Raw genomic sequence first — 24,287 nt, 5'->3', positions numbered from 1 at the left:
TGGATGGGCTATCACCAGCAGGAGAGTGAATTTGTGTGGGGGAGTGGAGGGTGAGAAAACCTGGATTTGTGCTGGAAATGGCCCAACCTGATGATCACTTTAGATAAGCTATTACCAGCAGGACAGTGGGGTGGGAGGAGGTATTGTTTCATATTCTCTGTGTATATATAAAGTCTGCTGCAGTTTCCACGGTATGCATCCGATGAAGTGAGCTGTAGCTCACGAAAGCTCATGCTCAAATAAATTGGTTAGTCTCTAAGGTGCCACAAGTACTCCTTTTCTTTTATCATGAAAGTGTAACTTACAAATGAATAATTTTTTTTGGTTACATAACTGCACTCAAAAACAAAACAATGTAAAACTGTAGAGCCTACAAGTCCACTGAGTCCTGCTTCTCGTTCAGTCAATCACTAAGACAAACAATTTGTTTCCATTTACGGGAGATAATGCTGCCTGCTACCTGTTTACAATGTCACCTGAAAGTGAGAACAGGCATTCGCATGGCACTCTTGTAGCCGGCATTGCAAGGTATTTACATGCCAGAGATGCTAAATGTTCATAAGCCCCTTCATGCTTTGACTTGTAGATTTCACTATCTTTTGTTTATTTTTTTTTGCAGTGCAAATATTTCTAATACAAATAATAATATAAAATGAGCACTGTACACTTAGCATTCTGCACTGTCATTGAAATGAATATATTTGAAAATGTAGAAAAAATCCAAAAATATTTATAATAAATTTAAATTGGTATTCTATTATTAACAGTGTGATTAAAACTATGATTAATTGCAATTCATATTTTTAATCTTGCAATTAATCACGATTAATTTTTTAAATCATTTGACAGCCCTAGTTACAATACATATCTAGTGGATTTAAACGAACAAGTAATCTTATAGTGTTACACTTTAATATTAAACAGAAAAGATGCTGTCCTGTTTCTCCCCCCAAATTGTTACCTGTTCTAGCTGTTTCTGGACCATACTTTGCTGCTCAGTAACATGCTTAAGCTGTTCCGCATCTTCTTCTGGGAATTCACGGCCAGCTTTTTTGGCAGTGCGTTGTTTTGCTGACAGCGCTTTTTTTGATTTTCTGTGTGCTCCAATTTGCTCTTCAAGGTATTTCTGTTGCATTTGAAGAAGTTGTTGTGTTTCTTGTAGCCATTCTTCATATTGCTTTCTTTGTGAATCATCTGGGGTGGGGGAGGGAATACAAGGAAAGTAACCATTAATATTATACTAAGGACTCTTGTTTTAAATGGAGGAGTTATTTATTGTGGCTTTCAGATTTTCTACGTGCAGCACAAAATTTAAAACAACAGTATCCATCAAAAATGCACAAAAAGAAATAGAACTTCTAAAAAGGCTTTCAAATCCCAAACAATATCTAAGCCCCACCAAGTTCCCCAAAAACAAACTCTATGCCATCATTCCATTTATCTCCCTATCAGCCCCCAACACAGGAGAAGCATAGGAGCACAGCTGAATCTTGTACCATGATTTGGTCATGACCAAATTTGGGCTCTAGTGGATCCAGAAGGGAAATGAAAACCCTTACTTTGCTACCAGCCCCCTCCTGTTTAAACTAAACTTAAGAATGTCAGATGATCATAACACATGGGGAGAGGCAGTCTCTCAAACAGATAGGATACAAAGCATGTAGGGCATACTAGGGTAAAAACACCACCTTACCACAACTGAAATAGCCAATTGAAATCACAGACCACAGGAGTAATAAGAGCAAAGGGATTGAAAAAAATTGTTACCTACCTTTCGTAACTGTTGGTTTTTGAGATGTGTTGCTCATGCCCATTCCATTCTAGATGTGCACAGTTATCTGAGATTTTTGCCTTAGCGGTATCCGTAGGGCCAGCTGTGGCGCCCCCTTGAGTGCCACGCTCACGCGTTGGTACATCAGGTGCTGCCAGCCCTACGCCCTCTCAACTCCTTCTTGCTGGCAACTCTGACAGAAGGGTAGGAGGGCAGGTAATGGAATGGACATGAGCTACACATCTTGAAGAACAACAGTTACAAAAGGTGGGTAACCAATTTTTCTTCTTCAAGTGCTTGCTCATGTTGATTCCATTCTAAGTGACTCACAAGCAGTATCAATGGAAGTGGGCTCAGAGTTCACGGTTTTGCAGCTTGCAGCACTGCTCTGCCAAAGGCAACGTCGTCTCGAGCTTGCTGGGTAAGCGCATAATGAGATGCGAACATGTGGACAGACAACCAGGTAGTGGCCCTACAGATCTCTTGGAATGGTATCTGTGCCAGGAAGGCTGCTGACGACACTTGTGCCCTAGTCAAGTGTGCAGTCGCGATCGCCAGCAGAGGCACTTTCACCAGCTCATAGCAGTAGCAGATACAGGCCGTGATCAAGGACAAAATCCTCTTAGCAGACACTGGGCGACCTTTCATTCTGTCTGCCACGGCAACGAACAACTGCACTGACTTACAGAATGGCTTTGTTCTATCTACGTAGAAGGCCGGTGCCCTCCTGACATCCTGGATGGAAGGATGTGTAGCCTGAGCTCCTTATCTGACACATGAGGCTTTGGAAAGAAGATGGGTAAGTATATATCCATGCTAGTATGAAACTGGGAAACGACCTTGCGCAGAAATGCTGGGTGAGTTCACAGCTGGACTTTATCCTTGTAGAAGACTGTATAGGGCGGCTCCGAAGTGAGTGCCCTAATCTTGGACACCCTGCGGGCTGACGTTATTGTGATCAGGAACGCAACCTTCCAGGAGAGAAGCAGGAGACAGCAGGAAGCCAGAGGCTCAAAGGGAGGCTCCGTGAGCCTCAACATCACAAGATTCAGGTTCCGAGGGGACAGGATCCCAGACGTGCAGGTAGAGATGCTCCAGACCTTTCAAAAGCCATGCTGTTGTGTCGTGAGTGAAGATCGACCTGTGTTGGAACGGAGGATGGAAAGCCGAGATAGTGATCAGGTCGACCTTGATTGATGACAGGGACAAATCTTGGAGTTTGAGGTGCAGCAGATAATCCAGTACCTTCTGCAGTGGGGCCTGCACGGCCCGAATACCTCATTCCGGGGCCCAGCACGTGAACCTTTTCCATTTGGCCACATAAGTCACTCTGGTGGAGGGTTTCCTGCTACCCAGAAAAATCTACTGAACATGGGCCAAGCATGCCCATTCGTCCACGCTTAGACATGCAGTAGCCAAGCCATCAAGTGCAGTGCCGCCAGGTTCGGGTGTAAAAGGCTTCCATGGTTCTGGGACAGCAGATCCGGCCAAAGGGGTAGCTGCAATGCTGCTTAGCTCCTAGGCGGAGGTGTGGCCAGGCAGCTCTGCACGCAGGCTCAGCCTGCAGGCACCACTCCCGCAGTTCCCACTGGCTGTGGTTCCCAGCCAATGGGAGCTGCGAAGCCAGCACTCTGGGCGGAGGCCGTGCACAGAGTTGCCTGGCCACACCTCCGCCTAGAAGTTGAGGGAGGGGGATGTTGCTGCTTCCGGGGAGCCCTCCAGAGCCCACCTCACCCCATCCCGTGCTCCTGCTCCCTCCCCCACACAAACTTTACTGCAGGATGGGAGGTGGCAGTGGCCCGAGACGGCCCCAGCAGCAGCTGGTGCACCTGGCGCAGGGGCTGCCTGAGCTGCCCCTGAGCCAGGCACACCAGCCGCTGCAGAAGTCATGGAGGTCAGGGAAAGTCATGGAATCCATGACCTCCGTGACAAACTCACAGCCTTAACTATAAACAATTATTTCCAAGGTCCTAAGGCTTGAAGTCAGAAGATATGAAACCGCTAGCCCTTGCTATGCAAGGAAAGGCATTCCAACTAACCACCATAGGCGGGAAGAAGGAACTGAGAGGGCGCAGGGCCAGCAGTGCCTGATATACTGACACCTGAGCGCGGCACTCAAGGGGTCAGCTACAGCTGGCCCTATGGATCCCGCTAAGGCAAAAATCTCTGACGACCGTGCACATGGGCGCGCGCACACCTAGAATGGAATCAACCTGAGCAATCACTTGAAGAAGAATATAAAGTTATGCCCATTAATGTAACAAATCACCTCATCTCTGACCACAGATAGTGTTTAAAATTGTATTCAGTGAGAAGGGAATCTCTTTATATTATTTTTTTACATAAGACCACTAGGAAATGGAAGAAATATAAAAAAAATCACTGAGAAAAATTAGACTGCATGAGATATTTGTAATCTCAAGCATCTACAGAATTATTAATTAAAATAAAAACTGTTTTGAAGAACTACTGAAGTCACTGCAATAAGATCAACTTAAAATGGGTCTCAGTGTTATTTATTTATTTTAGGAGAGCTTTTTATTTGTCTTTTATGTACAATGCATATTTCTCCAGTTCTCAGTCAAGGGCCTCCAGTCCCAAATGGCTTTTTACTACAGAAATTGCCCTTTTTGGCAGATAACTGGGTATTACTCTTCTCAGAGCTCGTAAATGTAGTTTGGCTATCAGGATCACTACAGAGTAACCCCAAGGCTCCTTCACCCATCTCCTGGGGGCAAAGCATGTTACAGTAGATTCTGCTTACTAGCAACCCAGATATTAACATCGGGCTAATAGCAACGTTTTGCCAGGAGCTAATCCCATTCCATTTACTTTAATGTTAATGGCCTCTGGATATTGACAATGGCATGCCTCTTATTACAAACATTTTTTTGGAACAAAGGCTCCAGACACAGGCGGTTTGCAAAGCTGCAGCCAGGGAAGGAAGGGCTGGGACATGCCTTCCTTGGCTGCAGCCACACGAACCTACCTGTGCCCAGTGCTCAGCACAACCCAGAGCTTCCTTCTGGGACTGCAGCCTTGAAAACCTGCCAGTGCACAGGGTCTACATAGGAAGTGAGGGGCTGCAGACTGGGAGGGGAGGCTATGGGCGGGCACTAGCAGGGAGCGGGGCTGCAGCCTTGATGCTAGAGTTATGTGGTACCTTTCCCTGTGCTCTCTGGGCTGCACACTGCTGGGGGCTGCACCTAGAGAAGGAAGAGCTGGGATGTGAGGAGCTTCGACCCCCTGGAAGCACAGGGAGAGGTACCATGCAGCTCTGTGGGCCCCCAAGGCCTCTGCTCAGAGTAAGAAGCCCTGGCATCTGGGCTGGAACCTCCCTCCCTGCTGCTGCCCTGCCTGCAGGCAGGTTTGTGGGGCTGCAGCCAGCGAAGGAAGCACTGGGATGCGTCTTCCCTGGCTGCAGCCCTGCAAACTTTCCTTCTGCTTATTGACAAATGCTGTATAATGGCAACTTTTTTTTGCTGGCAAATGAGGGATTGCTAATAAGCAGAATCTACTGTACTTCCAATAATATTCTCAGCTGCTTTCAGTCTAGGATTGGGGAGAAGGAGGCCAGGTCTGGGAACAGTACCAGTTTTCTCATATGATAGAACATAAGAAATGCCATACTGGGTCAGACCAAGGATCCATCTAGCCCAGTAACCTGTCTTCCGACAGTGGTCAATGGCAAGTGCCCCAGAGGGAATGAACAGAGCAGGTAATCATCAAGTGATCCATCCCCTGTCACCCATTCCCAGCTTCTGGCAAACAGTGGCTAGGGACATCCTCCCTGCCCATCCTGCCTAATGGCCATTGATGGACCTATCCTCCATGAATGTAGTTTTTTTTTGAACCCTGTTATAGTGCTGGCCTTCACAACATCATCTGACAAGGAGTTCCACAGGTTGACTGTGCGTTGTGTGAAAAAATACTTCCTTTTGTTTGTTTTAGTCCTGCTTCCTATTAATTTCATTTGGTGGCACCTAGTTTTTGTGTTATGAGAAGGAGTAAATAACACTTCCTTATTTACTTTCTCCACACCAGTCAGGATTTTATAGAGCTCTATCATATCCCCCCTTAGTCATCTCTTTTCCAAGCTAAAAAGTCCCAGTCTTATTAATCTCTCCTCATATGGAAGTCATTCCATACCCCTAATAATTTTTGTTGTCCTTTTCTGAACCTTTTCCAAGTCCAATCTGTCTTTTTGAGATGGGGCAACCACATCTGCATGCAGTATTCAAGATGTGGGCATACCATGGATTTATATAGAGGCAATATGATATTTTCCTGTTTTATTATTTATCCCTTACTTAATGATTCCCAACATTCTGTTCACTTGGATGTGTTCAGATCTCTTTCTTGAGTGGTAACAGCTAATTCAGACCCCATCATTTTATATGTATAGTTGGGATTACATTTTCCAATGTGCATTACTTTGCATTTATCAACATTGAATTTCATCTGCCATTTGTTGCCCAGTCACCCAGAAGTGAGTCAATAGATACAGTAAACAGAAAAACAGGGACAGAACTCCATTATAAACATGTTTTGCAGATATCCTTATGATGTACAATGGTTTTGGCACAAATAGGTCTTCCCTTGTGCTCCAATACCCACCTTATTCTACCTTAGTTGTCACTGCACTACACGCACTTGCAGAATCTAGTGTATCTACTGATTCAATTCTTACAGCTATTCATACTCTCAATGGATACCTTGATTCCTTCAATGCTAGATTAGATTCTGTGTCTAATAATATTGCCCAAAGTGACAACTGAGTGGAAATGTTAGAGTATATCTTTGTGGATGTGGAGAAAAGATGTTTGGCTCAGGAAAGTGAGATTGAACATACTGAAATATTAACATGTCCTCGTTAAGGGTAACTGCTTGTTGCATCAAAAAAAAAAAAACAGGAGGGTGGGATTTTCAAAAGGGCTCAATATTGGCCCAGATCTGGTCTCATTATAGTTAAATCAATGCTGAATGTTATTGAAAATCCCTCCCAGAAAGTCTAGAAAACTCGAGTAAAGTTTCTAACTGCATTTTGTGCATTGGGCCTCCAATATCTGGAGGGGGGAATCTAGCTACTTCTGTTTTGTTGTTATTAAATACTTGGGGAGATTTTTTACAGACGCAAAAACTTCTTAGGATATGTAAAAAAATGTTCAGTATTTAAATCTACAGTTAAATCTCTCTCATGATAGAATGTAAGGACTACAGTTTGTTGGGGACGGGGCAGGAGGAAATGAAATATTAGGTGTATCAACTAAAATAGATACACGTTTCCAAGTATTTCTAAAAACACCAATTCAGGATGACTAAAATTGCTCTCTCTGTAGGTAGAGGTTCCTGCAGTTAGTTTTTCTGGTTTTCTGACAAGCTTTGCTTAACTAAATTCCAAAAATCTTTTTTCTTTTTGACTGATGATGCAAAAACCTTTTTCATTTTTAAATTAAAAATAACTTGTTATTTTGGATAACTATTCCAATAGAGAGCCAGCAGTCATTATTAGATTTTTGAGATAGCTGACTGTAGTTTAATATATAATTAATTACTATTCTTTTGCCATTGGAAAATACTAATTACTCTATATGATTAATACTATCAGATTCCTATTTGTATAAATTTCCATCTTTCCTCACGATGTTTTGAGGATTTTTTTTAGATAAAATGTTAATATGAAATGTTGATATTGTTTTAATGTTTTAAGAGTTTGTATTTTGTTATGAATTAATATCATAATTATGAAATGATAAATTTTAAGTAAGCCAGAGAATTAGTGGAGCTAGGAAAACATTTTTGGCAATCAAGTATTCATGTGTGACATTTCCCTTTAAAAAAGAAACTGCAATATGAAACCCCAGGTTCATATACAAGAAATTATAAGGTTTATACTTACTGACAAAACCAGGACCAAAATTCGGAGGATTAGGCCTAGAAATCTGAGGTGTCAAACTTCCATCCTAAAAATCAGTAAAATGTATAGGCAAAGTGACTAAATCACAATTCCTTTTAAGAAGAAAATAAAATATTCATCATTTATAAACACTTCTGCTGTAACTGTCATATTAAGTTATGTTACCTGTGTAATTGGTTGCTGCATAAGATTCTGGCCTTCGCTAGTCTGCGTTCCTGACATTGGCTGACCCATAAAGGGAAACCTATTGATACATAAAGATCAGCTATAACAGACTTTTAAAACCAGTGAGCACTTTAGTACAGATGCATTGTTTCAAATTATTTTGATCTAAAATAAAACTTCCAACCTTTTAGAGATATTTGTTAGAACTACTACATCCTAATTACTTGCCAGATTTTGAAAATGATATTTCTTATTACACCCTTGTAACACTTTGTCTTAAGTTCAACCTGTTGTGCCTTATAATTCACAAAGGCATTAACTAAAAATGGTTTATGTTGCCTAATACCAGGAGCTACCTGGAGTTTCCTAACAGTGATGATTCATAAGGACAGCTGAACACATACAGATCACTCGAGAAATCTCTGTGCTTGAATTTTAAATGCTATGTGATGGAAAAAGTAGGATTCAATGTGCTTAGATACCACAGTATAAATACCTGCACAAATTAGGGTAAACAGCATTTTGGGCATTATAAATAGTTTTTTAAAAGGCACTGCTGCTAAACTGGGACACTGTAACTCCAGGGAGCAACAACAAATGGAACCCCAAAGAGCTTAACCCCAATGACAAGACAGAAGGAGATGCAATTTGTCATGGGGCGGTGTCCTAGATCATGGCTTCTAAATATCACAATCAATTCCTTTTATTGCATTTAGAAACAAAGAGGAAGCCAGTGCTCACAGTTATCCTGCCCACTGAGGATGGGCGTCACTACAGTCTGCATTAGCACAAGTGTCTAAGTGCTCTTCGAGGGCAGTGGTTTTCGAATTTTTTTCCTGGGGACCCAGTTGAAGAAAATTATGGATGCCCGTGACCCAACAGAGCTGGGGATGAGGGGTTTGGGGTGTGGGAGGAGCTCAGGGCTGGGGCAGAGGGTTGGGGGTGAGGGCTATGGGGTTGGGCCGGGAATGAGGGGTTCAGGGTGTGGGAGCAAGCTCTGGGCTGGGGCAGGGGGTTGGGGTGTGGAAGGGGGTTACGGCTTTGGGCTGGGGGTGCAGGCTATGGGGTGGAGCCAGGGATGAGGGGTGTGCGGTGCAGGAAAGGCTTCTGGGTTTGGGGGGGGCTCAGGGCTGGGGCAGGGGGTTGTGGTGTGGGAGGGAGTCAGGGCTCTGGGCTGGGGATGAGGGGTTTGGGGTGCAGGAGGGGCTCTGGTTTTGGGGAGGCTCAGGGCTGGGGCAGGGGGTTGTGGTGCGGGAGGGAGTCAGGGCTCTGGGCTGGGGATGAGGGGTTTGGGGTGCAGGAGGGGCTCTGGTTTTGGGGAGGCTCAGGGCTGTGGCAGGGGGTTGTGGTGTGGGAGGGAGTCAGGGCTCTGGGCTGGGGATGAGGGGTTTGGGGTGCAGGAGGGGCTCTGGTTTTGGGGAGGCTCAGGGCTGGGGCAGGGGGTTGTGGTGTGGGAGGGAGTCAGGGCTCTGGGGTGCAGGAGGGGCTCTGGTTTTGGGGAGGCTCAGGGCTGGGGCAGGGGGTTGGGGATGCAGGCTCTGGGGTGGGGCTGGGGATGAGGAGTTTGGGGTTCAGGAAGTGGTTTCAGGTTTGGGGGGGGGCTCAGGGCTGTGGCAGGAGATTGGGGCATGGGGTTGGGGTACGGACTTACCTCTGGCAGTTCCTGGTCAGCGACGCAGCCGGGATGCACCGCGGACCGTACTGTGGCCTGGAAGTGGCCAGCTGCATGTCTGGCTCCTAGGCAGAGGTGCTCAAGCGGCTCCGCACAACTCTTGCCTGCAGGCCCACCCCCCCAGTTCCCATTGGCCAGCAACTGGCCAATGGGAGTGTGGAGCCAGTGCTCAGGGCGGGGGCAGTGTACAGAGCCCTGTGGCCCCCCTGCCTAGAAGCCGGACCTGCTGCTGGCCGCTTCCGGGGCACTGTGCAGTGTCGGAAAAGGTAGGCACTAGCCTGCCTTAGCTGGGCAGCACCGTCAACGGGACTTTTAATGGCAGTGCTGACCAGAGCAAGGCAACCCAGCGCCTTACATGCTGCGATCCAGTAGTGGGTTGTGACCCATGCTTTAAAAAACACTGTTCTAGGGTAGCTGCAAATAGACACAGTTGCAGTAATGTAGCTTAGAAGTGGCAAGGGCATGGACCACCATAGTGAAGTCTTCATTACTAACAGTCCAGCTTTATTACACTATAGAGTAGAGACTTATGAGGGAAGTGCTGGAAGCTCTATTGCTTGGACCATTTAAAATTAGTCTAGATAAAAGCACTAGGAAATTTATGGCAGTAATAACAATAAAATAATTAAATCTTGAATAGCAATTTTGATTCATAGATCTTTACTATGCAGAAGAAAAATGCTGCTTTCCCTTTATTGTTTTAGTAGCTTATGGTTAAAACAGTACTGTACTGTATTTGCTTTTTTTTTTTGGTCTGAGCTGCTACGTGATTGCACACTTCTGGTTCCAAATGCGGTGTGTGGTTGACCGGAGAGTTCGTAATTCTGATGTTCATAACTCTGAGGTTCTACTGTATATATCATCACACATTTTACAGATGAGGAAACTCAGGTAGAAAGAGATGAAGTGGCTTGCCCAAAGTCTTACAATAGGTCAGTGGTAGAGCTGAAAATGGAACCCAGGTCTTCTGATTCCAGTCCAGTAGCAATGCTATTTTGCCGTAGAGTATGAGCTAAATGATAACATGGGCTTTTTCCCACATCTTACTACTATGATTCGCTGTGATGGTCTATAATTTGCTGATGCTGAAAATGAGTTTTCAGACTCCAGAGGGACAAGGTGGGTGAGCTCATATCTTTTATTGGACCAACTTCTGTTGGTGAGAGACACAAGCTTTCAAGACACACAGAGCTCTTCTTCAGGTCTATTGATGCTGGTGGCTAAAAATTATATTACTTTGGGTCACTTTTACTTTAAACAATAGTGTCATCTTTTGCCTACCTGTTCATAACCATTGGTGGCATCCCCATATTGCTCTGTGCCATTACTTTATTGATACCTTTAAGAGCTACCATTTTTGCTTTCATTATGGGATCAGTGATTGCATCAAAATCTATGAAACAAAAATAGTAAAGAATTACATAGCTGAACATTTTGATTTTACTGAACTACCAACATAATGAATATTTCCAGTATTGGCACATGTACTAATCCCTTTGAATTTAAATCAACTGTATTACAATCATTTAACCATGCATACTGCAAATTAATTTTTTTCTTCACTTTATACCTAGGGATTAACATGCAGGTTTCTATATTCTGTAAGAAACTTGCACTTCTGCAAGCATCTCAGGAATAGGATTGACAGTGCTATTATAGCAAATGGAATAACTTTCATTGCTACAGCGAGCCAAGAAACGCAAAAGAAGGGATATTAGTTTGAGAGAGGCTGGAACAGGAGACATGGCTAGAGGGCGAATCTGTTAAATTACAATCACCACCAAGTTAATGGAGGTATTTGAGAGGGCTGCCTTAGTCACCATGAACAGTGACATGGAGAAGGAATTTACTGCTATTATGAAATAGAATTTATATATATAAAAAAACCAGGAAAAGGAGTCCGACTTGTGCACTTAGTAGACATTATTGATATTGATACGTCAGTGACCGCTAGTCAGAAAGCTCCAGTTGTGTTTAGACTCCTGTACCACACATTGACGCAGTATGTTTTTTAGCATTTTCGTATTACATTACAAGCCGTGGATTAAAATACCTGTTTTATACATCTAAATAATATAAATTGATATGGTATTTGTCTAGTGAACTAACCGGCATGAAAAAAGATATCACATACATACCAATATTGGGGAAAAATGGCTCTGAACGCTGACGAATCATGGCTTGCATCTGTCGCTGCTGCTGCTGCTCCTGCCTTTCCTGATCCAAAAGATCCTGCAGAAGAAGGGGCTGCTCCTCTAGCAAAAGAGGTCTCTCACGATTTTGCTGCTGGGCTAGAGTCTGAGGGAGCATTATCTGCTGGGGACCAGATATGCCACTAGGACCAGGGCGGTTTGCCAAAGCCACGGCTTGATTACCAGGTTGTCCTGTCCCAAAGCTGTGATTAGTTGACTGACCTTGGATAAATCCTGGATTTACTGTTGCCCCTTGAGAGAAGCTATGGTTTATTCGTGGAACCACGGTCAGATTTGAATTTAAAGTGTTTTCCAAGATTTGTCCAGCAGATGTCATTAGTGTTTGTGAAACACCCGATACGTGATTTGTTTGTGTTGCTGGCAAAGACTGAGGTGAAGAGCCTAATGTCCTTATGTCTGAGTTATCTGAACTCTCATTGGCCAGCAGACTTGAAAGGACTGGTGTGGACCCAGAAATACTGCAAGAACTTATAACACCCTGAGCAGGCAGCTGAGCAGCATTTGGACTAGACACAGTTGTTTCCTGATGCGCAGTAATAGTTTTGTCAGGTAATTCTGGATTATTAGGCTGCACAGGAGCTTTTTCTCCATCATTTAACTTTGTTTCAGCAGCAAGCTGAGGGCCTGCAGATTCCACATGTCCACCATTTTTTTCATTTTCAGACTTCGTTTCCTCTAATGAGTTTGGAGAAAGCACTTCTGTTTTAATCTCACTATCCATAGAAGATTTCTTCTGCGGAGAAAGAGCATCAGCAGGGACTGAAGTTTTATCACTTTGTTCTTTCTGTTTTGGTTCTTCTGTCTTGCTCTGGATATCTAATTTGTCATCTATAGGAACACTAAGATCCAATTCCTCATTAAACATACTTTTTTTATCCTCCAGATCAAGTTCTGGGTCTGTGTATGCAATTATGTCAAATTCCCCTGATCTCAGAAGGTCATCAAGGTGAGGATCATTGGTTTCTAGATTATCTAAAGTGTCCAATTCATCTCCTTTCCCATCCTCTGGATCTAGATTTAGATTTTCAAGATCCTCATCATCTAAGTCCTTGACTTCAACCCCATCCAGGTCTTTGACATCTAAGTCTTTTACAGAGGGATCATCAGAATCAAGCTTCTCTTCTAATCCAGTTGGCTGGTTGGGAATCTGTAGATTCCCAGGTGTCTCAGTGGGTGCAGATGTAGGCAAAGGAGTCCCTGAAAAAGCATCATTAACCGGGGGATGACTTAAAGAACGCATGACGAGCACGGGCGGATGGTCATGATTATCCTGCTGAGATTGTGGCAAATGCTCCAAATTTGTAGACATCTGTAACTGGTTAGTTAGACCTTGAGGATTACGTCTCACTGGATCTATGTGTCTTGGACCCTGAAAGTCCTGCCTAGGTATAAATCCTGTATGCCGCTGATGCTGGGGTGCTGTCTCTATAACATTAGCAGCAGAGGAATTAAAAGGGAGTCTTGGTCTGCCATCAGGGGCTCTGTGGCGTAACTCAATGAATGCTTGCCCCAGTATATTGTGTTGCTGAACCTGAATACCCTGTGGTGGAAAATGCTGAGACAGTCCAGCTGGACTATTCATATGTGTGTTGTTCAACGGTCTAGGCATATCTATAGACAAAGATCTTCTCAGCTGTGGTGGAACTCCAGCGCGTTGCATTTGTTGTTGAGGCCCAAGAAAACGTTCTTGACCTGTTGGTGGACCATGTCCACCTCCTGGAAACCCAAATCTGAAATCAAAGATTTATTAAAGAATTAGTTCTCTTGATTCATTTGGCCCACCTGATCTGGCATATTTCAGAAAACAACTAATTGCTTCAATATTTTGCATATTATGTTCTTTAATACATTTAAATAAATATTTTATTTTGACCAATCTCAAACTTTAAGTGAGCTTTCTGAACAGAATGAAAAAATATAACTAAAATAACTGCATTCATTATGTTTAAACAAACAACTTGTGCTGTACCAACCCCTCAACCCAAATAATCTTGGATAAAAATGCTTCTTACAGCAAAAACTATCTTGCTAGACATTCCATATTTTAATTGAACTCAGTAAGCGTAAAAGAAAATTGGGGGACCAACCCCCCCCAATATTTCAGTATTGATATTTATTTCACATCTTGGCACTACTTAAAAAAATAATGACACAGAATACAAGTTGTTTCTTGATTGTGTATACTTTACACAAGGACAATAATATTTTCATTGACACCATATTCATAAATCAAAACTAAAGTTGGATTAAATAATTTTCTCTATAAATGCCTAAAAATGCAGTTTTATGGGCCTTGTATACACAGGTGGCATAATGCAAGGAAAAAAATTCCCATCCTTCATCTCCCCCAAACTGCCAAAAAACCAACAATGTATTACTAAGTTTTAATTGTTGAACAATTTCCAGTAACACACACAATCAACTAGAGTAAAAATATAGGCTGCAATAACCTCAGATGCTTACATGCATACTTAACTTTATATATTTACTTCAAAGTGATTACACATGTGCTTAAAACTAAACATGTGTATAAGTGGTTACAGGATTGGGGCTGCGGTAGGCAAATTACATCAGTGTTGCACAGGCCATTTTACAGGAAATCCTTATAACAGTTTAGAACTCTCTCTTAAATACTTATATTTTAAGAAATCAAAAATCATACCTAAGACCATGAGGCCTCATTCCCATGGCAGTCATATCTCCTGGAAATTGGGGTCTATTAAACTGCCCATCAGCAGGAAATGGTCCACGTTGATCTTTTGGGAACACTGCAAACCTTGGACCACCTGGAGGGATGATGGATGCTCTAATATTCCCAGGGTAGGGAGGAGGAGGTCGGTTAAAAATCTGATTTAGATTTTCTTGCTGCCAGTGTTGATGCGGAGCTGCATGGGGAGGCGTGGCTGGATCCTGTAGTGCTTTTTCCTGACGGATAGCATTCTTCTTCTGCTGCTGTTGCTGCAGAATAATTTCACGCAATTTCTGGCGCTGGATTAAAAAATATATTATGTTCACTACTGAAATAAATCTACTTTCAAAATGTTATAATCTATTGGGTAAAGTCCCCAAGAGCCAAGAATCTTGTATAAACAGAACAATCTTTCCTCCCACTCACTAAAAACGCCCCCCCCCTATAATTCCCTTGCAAACTAATCAAAAACCAGATGACATGATTCAGGGTATTGGTAAGAGGCTAGTGAGATCTTTCACCTCAAGGCCCCCTATTCACCAAGGGTCTGTTGATAAATTGTTTAGTAAATTGCTTGATCACACTTTAGTTCATTATGAAATATATTCAAGAGACCAAACAACCAATACCAGTCAGTTTTATTGCTCAAAGTCAATAACAGTATAGTACAGAAAGAAAGGCTCAATATGAGACCAGTTTCTAGAAAGCCTTCTCATGCAGTGTTGTTAAATTCACCTTACAAAGAAGATGCTTCCAAAGTTACAATGCTAAAGTTATTCTTTTTATACTCATCCTGTTTACATGTAAAAAGGTACTCTGTGCATCATCTGAAACTAGATTTAACCAATCAGCTTTCTATTTTGTTTTTCTGATCCCATGGTACACCCCCAATCTCTTTGTTCTGAATACAGGCATTCCAGGTACCAAAGGGCATGAAGGCACCTCCTAGGTGTATACCAGGGTAGAACAATCATTTATCTTGTCCTTTTCCTTTGGGACATTCCAGGACTGGTGTGAGAGAATAACTCCTTATCTGTTGTTATGGTAAAACACCCATATGTCTAGATCCTGACAGTTTTCCTATCTACTTAAGCCAAAGTTTACTTCAACTAATGCAAGGTGTTATGGGAGACTTGACAGAGGTGAACAGAATAGTGGGGAGTGGATAATACATTCAGTTAACATAAGAACCCACACTTACATTAATACTATGCCTAACGTATATGTCTTGGTTAACAGGACAGATCACTAATGTTAGCACAAGGAGCTGTCATTTATACTTTTGTGCCCCAATGGTGCCCTTGCGCAATAAGGAAAGGTGAATTCTGAAGGAGGTCAGGTGATCAGAAATTTAGCTAGGGAAAACTACTTTTGGTCTAACAGCAGTGGCAGATGCTACCCTGGCCAGGCCCCCTTCCTGGCCAGCACTGTCAATTTTTAGGCTGCATTAGGCTCCTAGAGTTCCTTCACACAAAAGGAGATTAAAGCTCCACAATTCTAACCTCAGCCTCAGCCACATCCCCATCCCAAGGTGGACTTTCTGCCTTCTGATTTTTCCCAGAATCTACACTAGCATAATCCCAGAAGGAATGTGGTCCAGGACAGCAGTGATCAAGAGACCTTACTATCTAATACTTATTTGCTATTTGGTGGTTTATGTGACATGTTTTGGTGTTCTTGGTCCAGTTCCTAATAGTCAGGTGGACATACTGCAGAAATCACCAACATAATTGACGTCAGCATTCTCAAACAGAGAAAGGACGAATTTGCATGGAAACCAATCTACCCCATAACCTCTAGCAAAAGTCCCTCCAAGTAATCATGGAGGCACACTTGTAGAGGACTGTGTGTGAACTCAAACAGCCAATAACCCTGCTGTACCTAGCCTGTCGATAAACAATTTAGACTGTTACAATATTAGTGACTTTTTCTTTACTCTTCCTTCAAAATCCTATTAAACGCCTCACAGGTCTGTCCAACTGTTCAAGTTCTTGAAGGTAAAGAAAACTTTTAATCTGTAACATTTAGAAATCTCAAAAAATGACACAAAACAGTTTTTATCTACATTCGAATGTCACAATTTTAAGGTCCAATAGTCTGAGATGTGTCAAGGCCAGAAATAATCACATTATATCAGAGGTGGTAAATACTCTATGCAGAATGCTGAACTGCATTTTCAGTCATGGTCAGTGGGCCAGGGTTACATAGTTAGGTTCATTCAACGGATCCTCAATCCACACTGTATCTCCTTCTGATGATGCTGAGAAGTTTGCTAACAAAACTGTGGGTAGAAGGCCCTGTGGTAGCAACTGTGATTTAGTTACAGTAGAACCTCAGAGCTATGGATGCCTCGAAAATGGAGGTTTTTCATTACTCTGAAATGTTCCGTAACTCTGAACAAGAAGTTACGGACTTCAGCCAGAGGGTGGTTGGGGCTGCAGCTGCGCGGGGATGTGTGTGTGTGTGGTCGGGTCATGGCCCCAGGTCGGGACTCAGGGTTTCTGCCCCGTGGGAGCACTATGGCTCAGGGCTTTAGACCTGGGGTGAGCACTGGGGTTCAGGGTGTCAGCCCTGCAGCTCTGTTTCCGACTTTGCCCTGTAGGGGGCGCTGAGGCTCAGGGCTCCCCACAGCTCTGCTGCCAGTTTCAGTTGGTGCGAGTGAGCTGGGGCTCGGGGCTGTGGCTATTGGGGGAGTGCTGGGGCTGAAACCAGTGCTCCTCTTGTAGCTAAAGGCTTGAGCCCCGGCACCCCCTGTGGGGCTGAAGCTGGGAATGGAGCCACAGGGTGAAGCCATGAGCCCCAGCACTCCCCCTAGGTCTAAAGCTCTGATGCTCCCAAGGGTCACAAGCCCTGACCCTGCCCGCTTGCCCGGACCCCTGACCCCCCATCATGCAGCTGCAGCCCCAGTTCTCCCCCACCCCACTGAAGCCTTGAGCCAAAGCCCAGAGGCAGTACAGTATTTGCTTTTTTTCCCTGTGTCTCCCCCGGCTGATGCCTGATTGATTACTTCCAGTTCCACAGGGTGCCCGGTTGACTGGTAAGTCCATAACTCTGGTGTTCATATCTTTGAGGTTCTACTGCAGTAAAATTACTGTCTTATTCAGCATCCATCTGTGGGGGGGAAAAACTAAACAGAGCACTTTTGAGTTCACATCTATTTCTGCCACTTATTTGGTCATTTGCATGAGTAACTGCTCAGTTTATACCATGTATACTAGCACGCCTACATTTTCTGAAAACCTGGTACGTAAAGTGTAATAATTAAGCTTCAGATTTAACACACATCTCAATGGCAGCAGTTTGCATCTCACTTGGGGTCTGATCCGACACCACTCAAATCAATGGGAGTTGTGCCACTGACATCAATGAGTGTAGGATCAAACTCTTAGGCTATGTCCACACTGCAAATTAAGGTGTAACAGTTGCATGGGTAGGTATGTGCTAGCTTTAATCTATCTTATGCAGGTAACAATAGCAGTAAAGATGTGTGGCATGGCCTAGCCACCCCAGAACAACCCTTTTAGGGGCCCTAGGTACATACTTGGGTTGCTAGCCAACGCTGAAGTCTGTGTTGCCACACCTTCATTACTACTGTTACTGGCTAGATCAAATTTAGCGTTAGTATGCCTATTCATGCTACAATATCACCTTTATTTATGGTGTAGAAATACCTTTAGAGCGGCTGCTTCAGACTAGATGGCACTATCTTAGTCACAATTCAGAAAATTTTCTTCATAAACGTAAGAATTAGAAGCTTATGCCTTAAAAATATTGAAAACTTGCATTCTGCATATTCTGATTTTGTCAAAAGGGGCAGGGAAACATGTCAAGTGGCCAAGGGCTGGCCAATGGGCTTTGTGTTTCACACCCCCACTTTATAACAATGTAAAAGGGGAGATTCCTCTAATTGTGACATTTTAATAGCAGAAACATTAAATTGTATACTGAGCTCACCTGTCTTAGTTTCTCTGTGTCTGCCTGAGACATGTTCATGGTATTCTGTGTATCTGTTACTCCTGTAGTTGGTGTTGGGCCAGAAGCTTGTGAGACTGTTGAAAACTGCTGCCCTTGAGAGCTCATTGGAGAATTTGCAGATGCATTAAAGTTGCCCTCAGATCCAGACCTTTGCTGGTCAGCTTCATGGGCATGCTGACTAGTTCCAAAAGTTTCTGGCTGAGGTCTTGGAGTCATTGGAGGCTGATCGTAAGGATCATGTGCTGGGGCTGCTGGAGCATGGCTAAATGATTCTGTTACAGTAGGTCCTGCTGGTCTTGGAGTTTGAGAACATGGATCTGATGGTCTTACAAAAGTGCCCTGCAGAGTAGTTCCTCTGTTTTGGGATGTCTGCAGGAAAGGATCTCGATTTGGCATTAGTCCTGGTCTTCCCATGGGTCTGTTAAAATTCTCTGGAATCCCTGGCCTTGAAGTTGCTGGTGGCTGAGAATAAGGGTCATTAATAACTGGCCTTGGTGTTCCAGGAGGTTGGGCATACGGATCAGAATGTCTCTGATTTGCTGGAGACTGAACAAATAAATCTGCTGGCTGTGTAGGTCTTGGCGTGGGTGGTTGCTGCATATATGGATCAACAGTGGTGGGTCGAGGTGTTCCTGGAGGTTGGGAATAAGGGTCAGCAGATGGCCGAGGAGTACCTGGAGATTGGGAATAAGGGTCCTGAGAGGCTGGCCTTGAAATGGGTCCAGACTGAGAAAAAGAGTCACTCTGCTGTCGCATTACCCGGGGTGGATGGGCAAAAGGCTCCTTTATTGCAGGGTGAGGAGTCAGAGGAGGCTGGCTATATGGATCATTAGACTGATTGTGGGAAAAGCTATCCACTGGCCTTGGTGTCAAGACAGGCCTTTCATATGGATCAACAGCAATGCGTCTTGGTGTTGGTGGCATTGATCCATAAGGATCTTGTGGGGACTGTGGTGGGCGCATTGGAGTTTTAAAGGGTCCAGGGCTGCCATCAACAATGGGAGTAGGAGTCAGTGGTGGTCGTGCATATGGATCAGCAGGACTTATTCTTTGTCTTTGAAATATATCTGTTCTAGGAGCTGGTTTAGTGAATGCGTCATTGCTTCCAGTTGTTAAAGGAACTTTCCCTGATTGTTCCATAATTATGGGAGATCTTGGTACCCCCAAAGGTTTGGGGAACTGATCTGCTGCCATTACAGGTCTGGGTGTATCTGGTGGTTTTGCATAGGGGTCATTGCTAACTGGAGATGAAGAACATGAATCTCTAGCTGGTGAAGGCCTGCTTCCTGCTGGTTCACTTACTTGAATGGGCCTGGATACAGATGATGGTGGAGGACAGGTATCCACTGGTGTAATGGTATTTCTTCTAACAAAGTTTTGGTTAACAGGTGGTGGCCTAGGTGTTCCCACCATTTTAGCATATGGATCCATTGGAGAGGGCGGTCTAGAGTTTGTAGAACTTGGAGGAAACATCTGTTGTGATTGAGGCTGAGGCGTCTGTGACTGAGCAAGAAGATCCTGTACTGGCATTCTAGCTGAGGTTGGGGGTGGAGGTGGAGCTTGTGGTTTGAGGAACACATCATCTGAGGATACTGAAGTAGGGGTACCAGGTAGTTGTTGTTTTGTAAATAGGTCTTTGTGGAATGTCTGTTGAGCAGGGGACATATTTCCATTGCCAGTCTGAGGTGTTAAGGGGCTCTGTATCCCACTACTAGGTGTGTCTGAGCCAGACTGGTTCAGAAGCTGTTGTGAACCGAACTGTTGTTGTTGTTGCTGCTGTTGCTGCTCATTTTTCACTTGCTCAAGTTTTTGTGTGGCTTCAATTTTGGCTTGCTGCTTACTTTTCTGACGCATTTGCTGGTTTAAGATGGGAAGAGAAAAGGTTACATTTATTAGTCCAGGGAACATAAGCAAGGGCATTTTGATGACTGAGCATCAATGAATTAGCATCTTTAGAGACATATGAGATCAGTTAAGAATAATTTAAAAGCTTAAGTACAGTGGGGGCAGAATGCCTGGTCATTTATGAAACTAAATTACATTGGCATGCTCCCCATTGACCAACTGGGGAAAAGTATTTCCCAGACTCCCAGAGGAATAAAGCTGCTTGCCAACCATCCATACTGAAGAAGTGATGCAGCCTCATTGACAAGAGGTAATGGGCTTTGGAGAAAAAGAAAAGTGCCAGTCTCATTTAAAGTGAGAGTCCCCAGGGTGAGGGCCTTTTCTGTGACATATGACAGAAAAGGGCATATGCCATTGCTCTTGGCTGGCGCCACAGAAATAAAGATAATTAATTATGTTAAGAATCAACTGAAATGGAAAAAATAAGTCACAAATATTTTTATATACGTTTTCTACTTATGACAAAAATCTTCACTCTATGCAGAGTGCATGTTATGAATTTATATTTCCTTCCTTGGGTAGATTAAAATTGATTTTAATCCATTAAGCACAGCAACTGCCAATAAAAAAAATCTCACAATAATAAACGACCAAATATAACACACCTGTCTGAATTTCCACTCCTGCTCATGTTCCGATTCCCTCTGCTTTAAAGGATCTTTAAAGAGGTCTGAGTCGATTCGAGAGCTATGATCAATGCTATCCTGTTGCTGCTGCCTTTTCATGGAGTCATTTGACATCTGCACTTTATTGATGCGCAGAGCAGCTCTATTATCTCTGGCTTTTTGCTGAGGAAAAAAATAAAAATACAAGTAATTTTTCTTGTTTTCTTTTGATAAGTGTAAGTACTGCATCTACCCATTCTTCCTACAAAATCTACAACCAAATTATTTATGTGGTCTGATTTAATCGCACACGATCAAGAACAAACTAGGTTACTCTCTTGTAACCAGAGCTACTAACTGCAAGTTTATAGTCTCGACAAAGCTGCAGTGTGGGATTTGTATATGTCAAACCATGTGAGGGCAAAAGAATCATTAACAATAGAGGCTTTAAATGTAGGTTAGGAGATTCTGTTTACATGCAGCACAGGGATAAAGAAATTCAAATATATCAATACACACATCAAATCTCATATTTGTGTGGTCCAAGATCTGAAGAAAACAGGTGGCTCACAGGTAAGATGAATCAACAGAGGTTCATTTGGACTCATCTGGAGAACTTCAGTTACAGGAGAATCATATGCACTAGTGGACTACATTAAACAGCCTCTATGCATCTCACTCTGACCCAGGCTAACAGTACAAGCATAGGATTAAGGACAAAGAAAAATTGGATTGCACAATAACAACTCTTAAGATAAGCATTTTCAAGCAATACTGGAACTTTTAAACTTTTAATGGCTGCTTCAGGGAGTCGCTTCTGGCTGACATTTTGAATCTGGCTCCTTCTGAGCATCAAATCCTGACAGTTGCTTTTTTCAGATTTATGTTACAGTTCTCAAATGGATATTGCACCTTGCAGAAATGAACCTTTTAAAGATTTTAAAAAGCAGTCAAGGATGACAGCCTCAAAGCCATAATGGCAGCTGAACTAATGCCTGCAGCTTCTTACAAAATCCTCAAATTGGTGTGGCATTTTTGCTCCCTTTTTAAAGTGATGAGATGGTACATATTAAAAAGTGATAAAGTAAAGAAAGCTACAGTAAGAGCAGGAAAGCTGGCTTTTGAGCTTCAGTCACTTGGTAGTTTTAATTATCTTATTCAGAATGAAAGCTGTTAGAGGTGGGCACTGTGGTTTTTTCTATGTTGGTACAGTGTTAATCACATCTGTAGTCCACGAATAATAACCATCAGCAGACATTTGGACTGTAAGCTCTTTGGGGAAGAGTATCTCTCTTACTACATGTATGTACAACACCTAGCATACTGATCTCGGCTGGGGCCTCTAGGTAATATAAATAAATAAATGGACGTAGTTTATATTAAGACTGAATGACTGAGAAAATAGCTTTAGAAACAAGTTCTAAAATTACAGAGGTTTACAACTGCATCTTCTGGAACCAGTGAACTTTTAGTAGTTTTAAAACCAAACACCCTGCAGATTAAATGTCTCCCAAAGTGTACAAATGCTAGTTTTAGTTATTTTTACCACATATGGTGCTCTTTCTTGTGAGCTTGCTTTTCTCCACAGTTTAGCAATCTGCTTCACTCTTGTAGTCCAGTCTGCAACAAAAACCAATATATTGTTCTAGTTTGCAGGATTTTGATGATTTTATACTTCAGACAATTTTTAGAAGTAGAAACAGTTAATCCTTTGGTGAAGAAAGGTGCATAATAGAACTGTTACAAAATTTGTGCCCCTATACAATAAATCATTCACTTACCTGGGAATTCTTCCTTTAGGTTGGGGAAGTTGATATTTGTGTACAGCACAGGTGCTACTGTTGCCATTTCACCTAGTGCTTCTTCTTTTTCCCACTTCAGAGTGCTTCTTTGAGCATTGGACATTGTATCCCCTTCTCCTTCCATAGCGGGAGCAGATGGTGTCCATGAACTGTTAGGATCATTTACTATTGGATTAAATGCTGGGTTCTTATCCCTGACAAATCAAAAAAGATGTTTAATTTTCCTCTCAATATAATATGAAAATTTATTTTGTAAATACTCTGTTAACTACTCCAGCAGTTAGTATCATGTCTTTTGAAAAGATTTAAAAGAGCATTTAAAATGTATTTAAAATGTATTTAATGTCTCTGTCAAATAATAAACATTTAAAGTGTGCAGTGGCAAGTATGCTTGACAGATACCACTCAAGCTAGGCTCACTGATGAGTAATTCCACATTCTTCAGCTTGACTTACCTGGTATCACTGTACGGTGGTTGTGTAATAGGAGAGAAAGTGCCTAGTCCACCTCCAGGAGCCAAAGGTGTATGAGGGAGATGGGGGTTAAGTCCAATCAGGCCATTCATAAGTGGCACTCTTGAAAACACACTTTCCCCTGGAAGGCAAAAGTTGAAATGATCTATGTAAAGAATGAGTGTCTGAAGGCTTTCAAGGTGTTCAAGACAAACTTCGGTGAAGAACAGGCCTTTAGTCTAATGAGAAACTACTTATCTGTACATTCTGTGTTGCTCGCCATGAATACATTTATGCTGTAAATTAGAAGGTTTCTAACCCTCAGAGGAGTGAGGCTCTAGTGCAACTTCCAATAGCAGTAGTAGGAGGAAACAGCCTAACTAGTTTTAAACTGGAGCTTGATAAAATGATTTGACAGGATTAAATGATGGGACTGTCTGTGATAGGAGGGGACTCGACTCGATGACCCAGGAGGTCCCTTCCAGTCATATGTTCCTATGTGCCAACCTTAACCTTTTGGAGAGGATTTACGAACATATATCATTCTCCACCACCATAAACTTTAGTGAGTCCTTTGTACATGTACATGTTTCTTATGATTTTGGCAAGTCAAAGGATTCTCTGAGAATTTCCCAACTTAACTAATTTTATATCTCAGGCCAGACTGTGTTGTATTATTCCATCTTACATATATGTATCTTTTGGGGTGGGGAAATAGAAGAGCAACTTTGAGCATTTATTTTTACTTAGTTAGTGATTTGAATATCAGTTAATACTGCTTGGTTATATATTATTAAATACTTGGAAATGAATTAATGGAAAACAACCTAAAATTCACCAAAAGGTGCACACAACTCTTCTATATATGGGTGCACAGCAGGCCCCAAATCCTTTGTTATTTGAACATATTTTTCTTTTACTACTGGCAACTGGGTATCCATGGGGCCTACAACCAGCAGCTAGGATCTCCTGCTTCTACAACAGAGGTAACTGGTGGTTGTTCAGATATGAGGGTAAGGAACACAGTGGGGACGCAGTCCTTATTGGGACCTAGGGGTGCTACTGTAATAGATAACAATAATAAAAGCTAAGCCCCTTCAGCTGTAATGTAGCAACTGAGA

The 24,287-nt window shown here is 42.8% G+C and overlaps 1 protein-coding gene across 1 annotated transcript in view; it reads right to left on the bottom strand.

The window, feature by feature from the left end:
- KMT2C (lysine methyltransferase 2C) overlaps nt 1-24,287 on the bottom strand; it is a gene marked incomplete at its 5' end in the record, with an annotated part of 338,124 nt that overhangs the window by 30,688 nt on the left and 283,149 nt on the right. The window contains 11 exons of the mRNA XM_084618362.1: nt 962-1,194; nt 7,671-7,734; nt 7,854-7,932; nt 10,807-10,918; nt 11,664-13,468; nt 14,401-14,726; nt 18,382-20,259; nt 20,913-21,095; nt 22,459-22,532; nt 22,694-22,908; nt 23,170-23,308. Of these exons, the coding sequence (XP_084474488.1) occupies nt 962-1,194; nt 7,671-7,734; nt 7,854-7,932; nt 10,807-10,918; nt 11,664-13,468; nt 14,401-14,726; nt 18,382-20,259; nt 20,913-21,095; nt 22,459-22,532; nt 22,694-22,908; nt 23,170-23,308 (5,108 nt within the window). The remainder of the gene's footprint in view (nt 1-961; nt 1,195-7,670; nt 7,735-7,853; nt 7,933-10,806; nt 10,919-11,663; nt 13,469-14,400; nt 14,727-18,381; nt 20,260-20,912; nt 21,096-22,458; nt 22,533-22,693; nt 22,909-23,169; nt 23,309-24,287) is intronic.

This window comes from Lepidochelys olivacea (assembly GCF_965140295.1).
Source record: "Lepidochelys olivacea isolate rLepOli2 genome assembly, chromosome: 2".
NCBI classification, from domain to species: Eukaryota; Metazoa; Chordata; order Testudines; family Cheloniidae; genus Lepidochelys; species Lepidochelys olivacea.
This window is presented reverse-complemented; position numbering and strand designations above follow the sequence as displayed.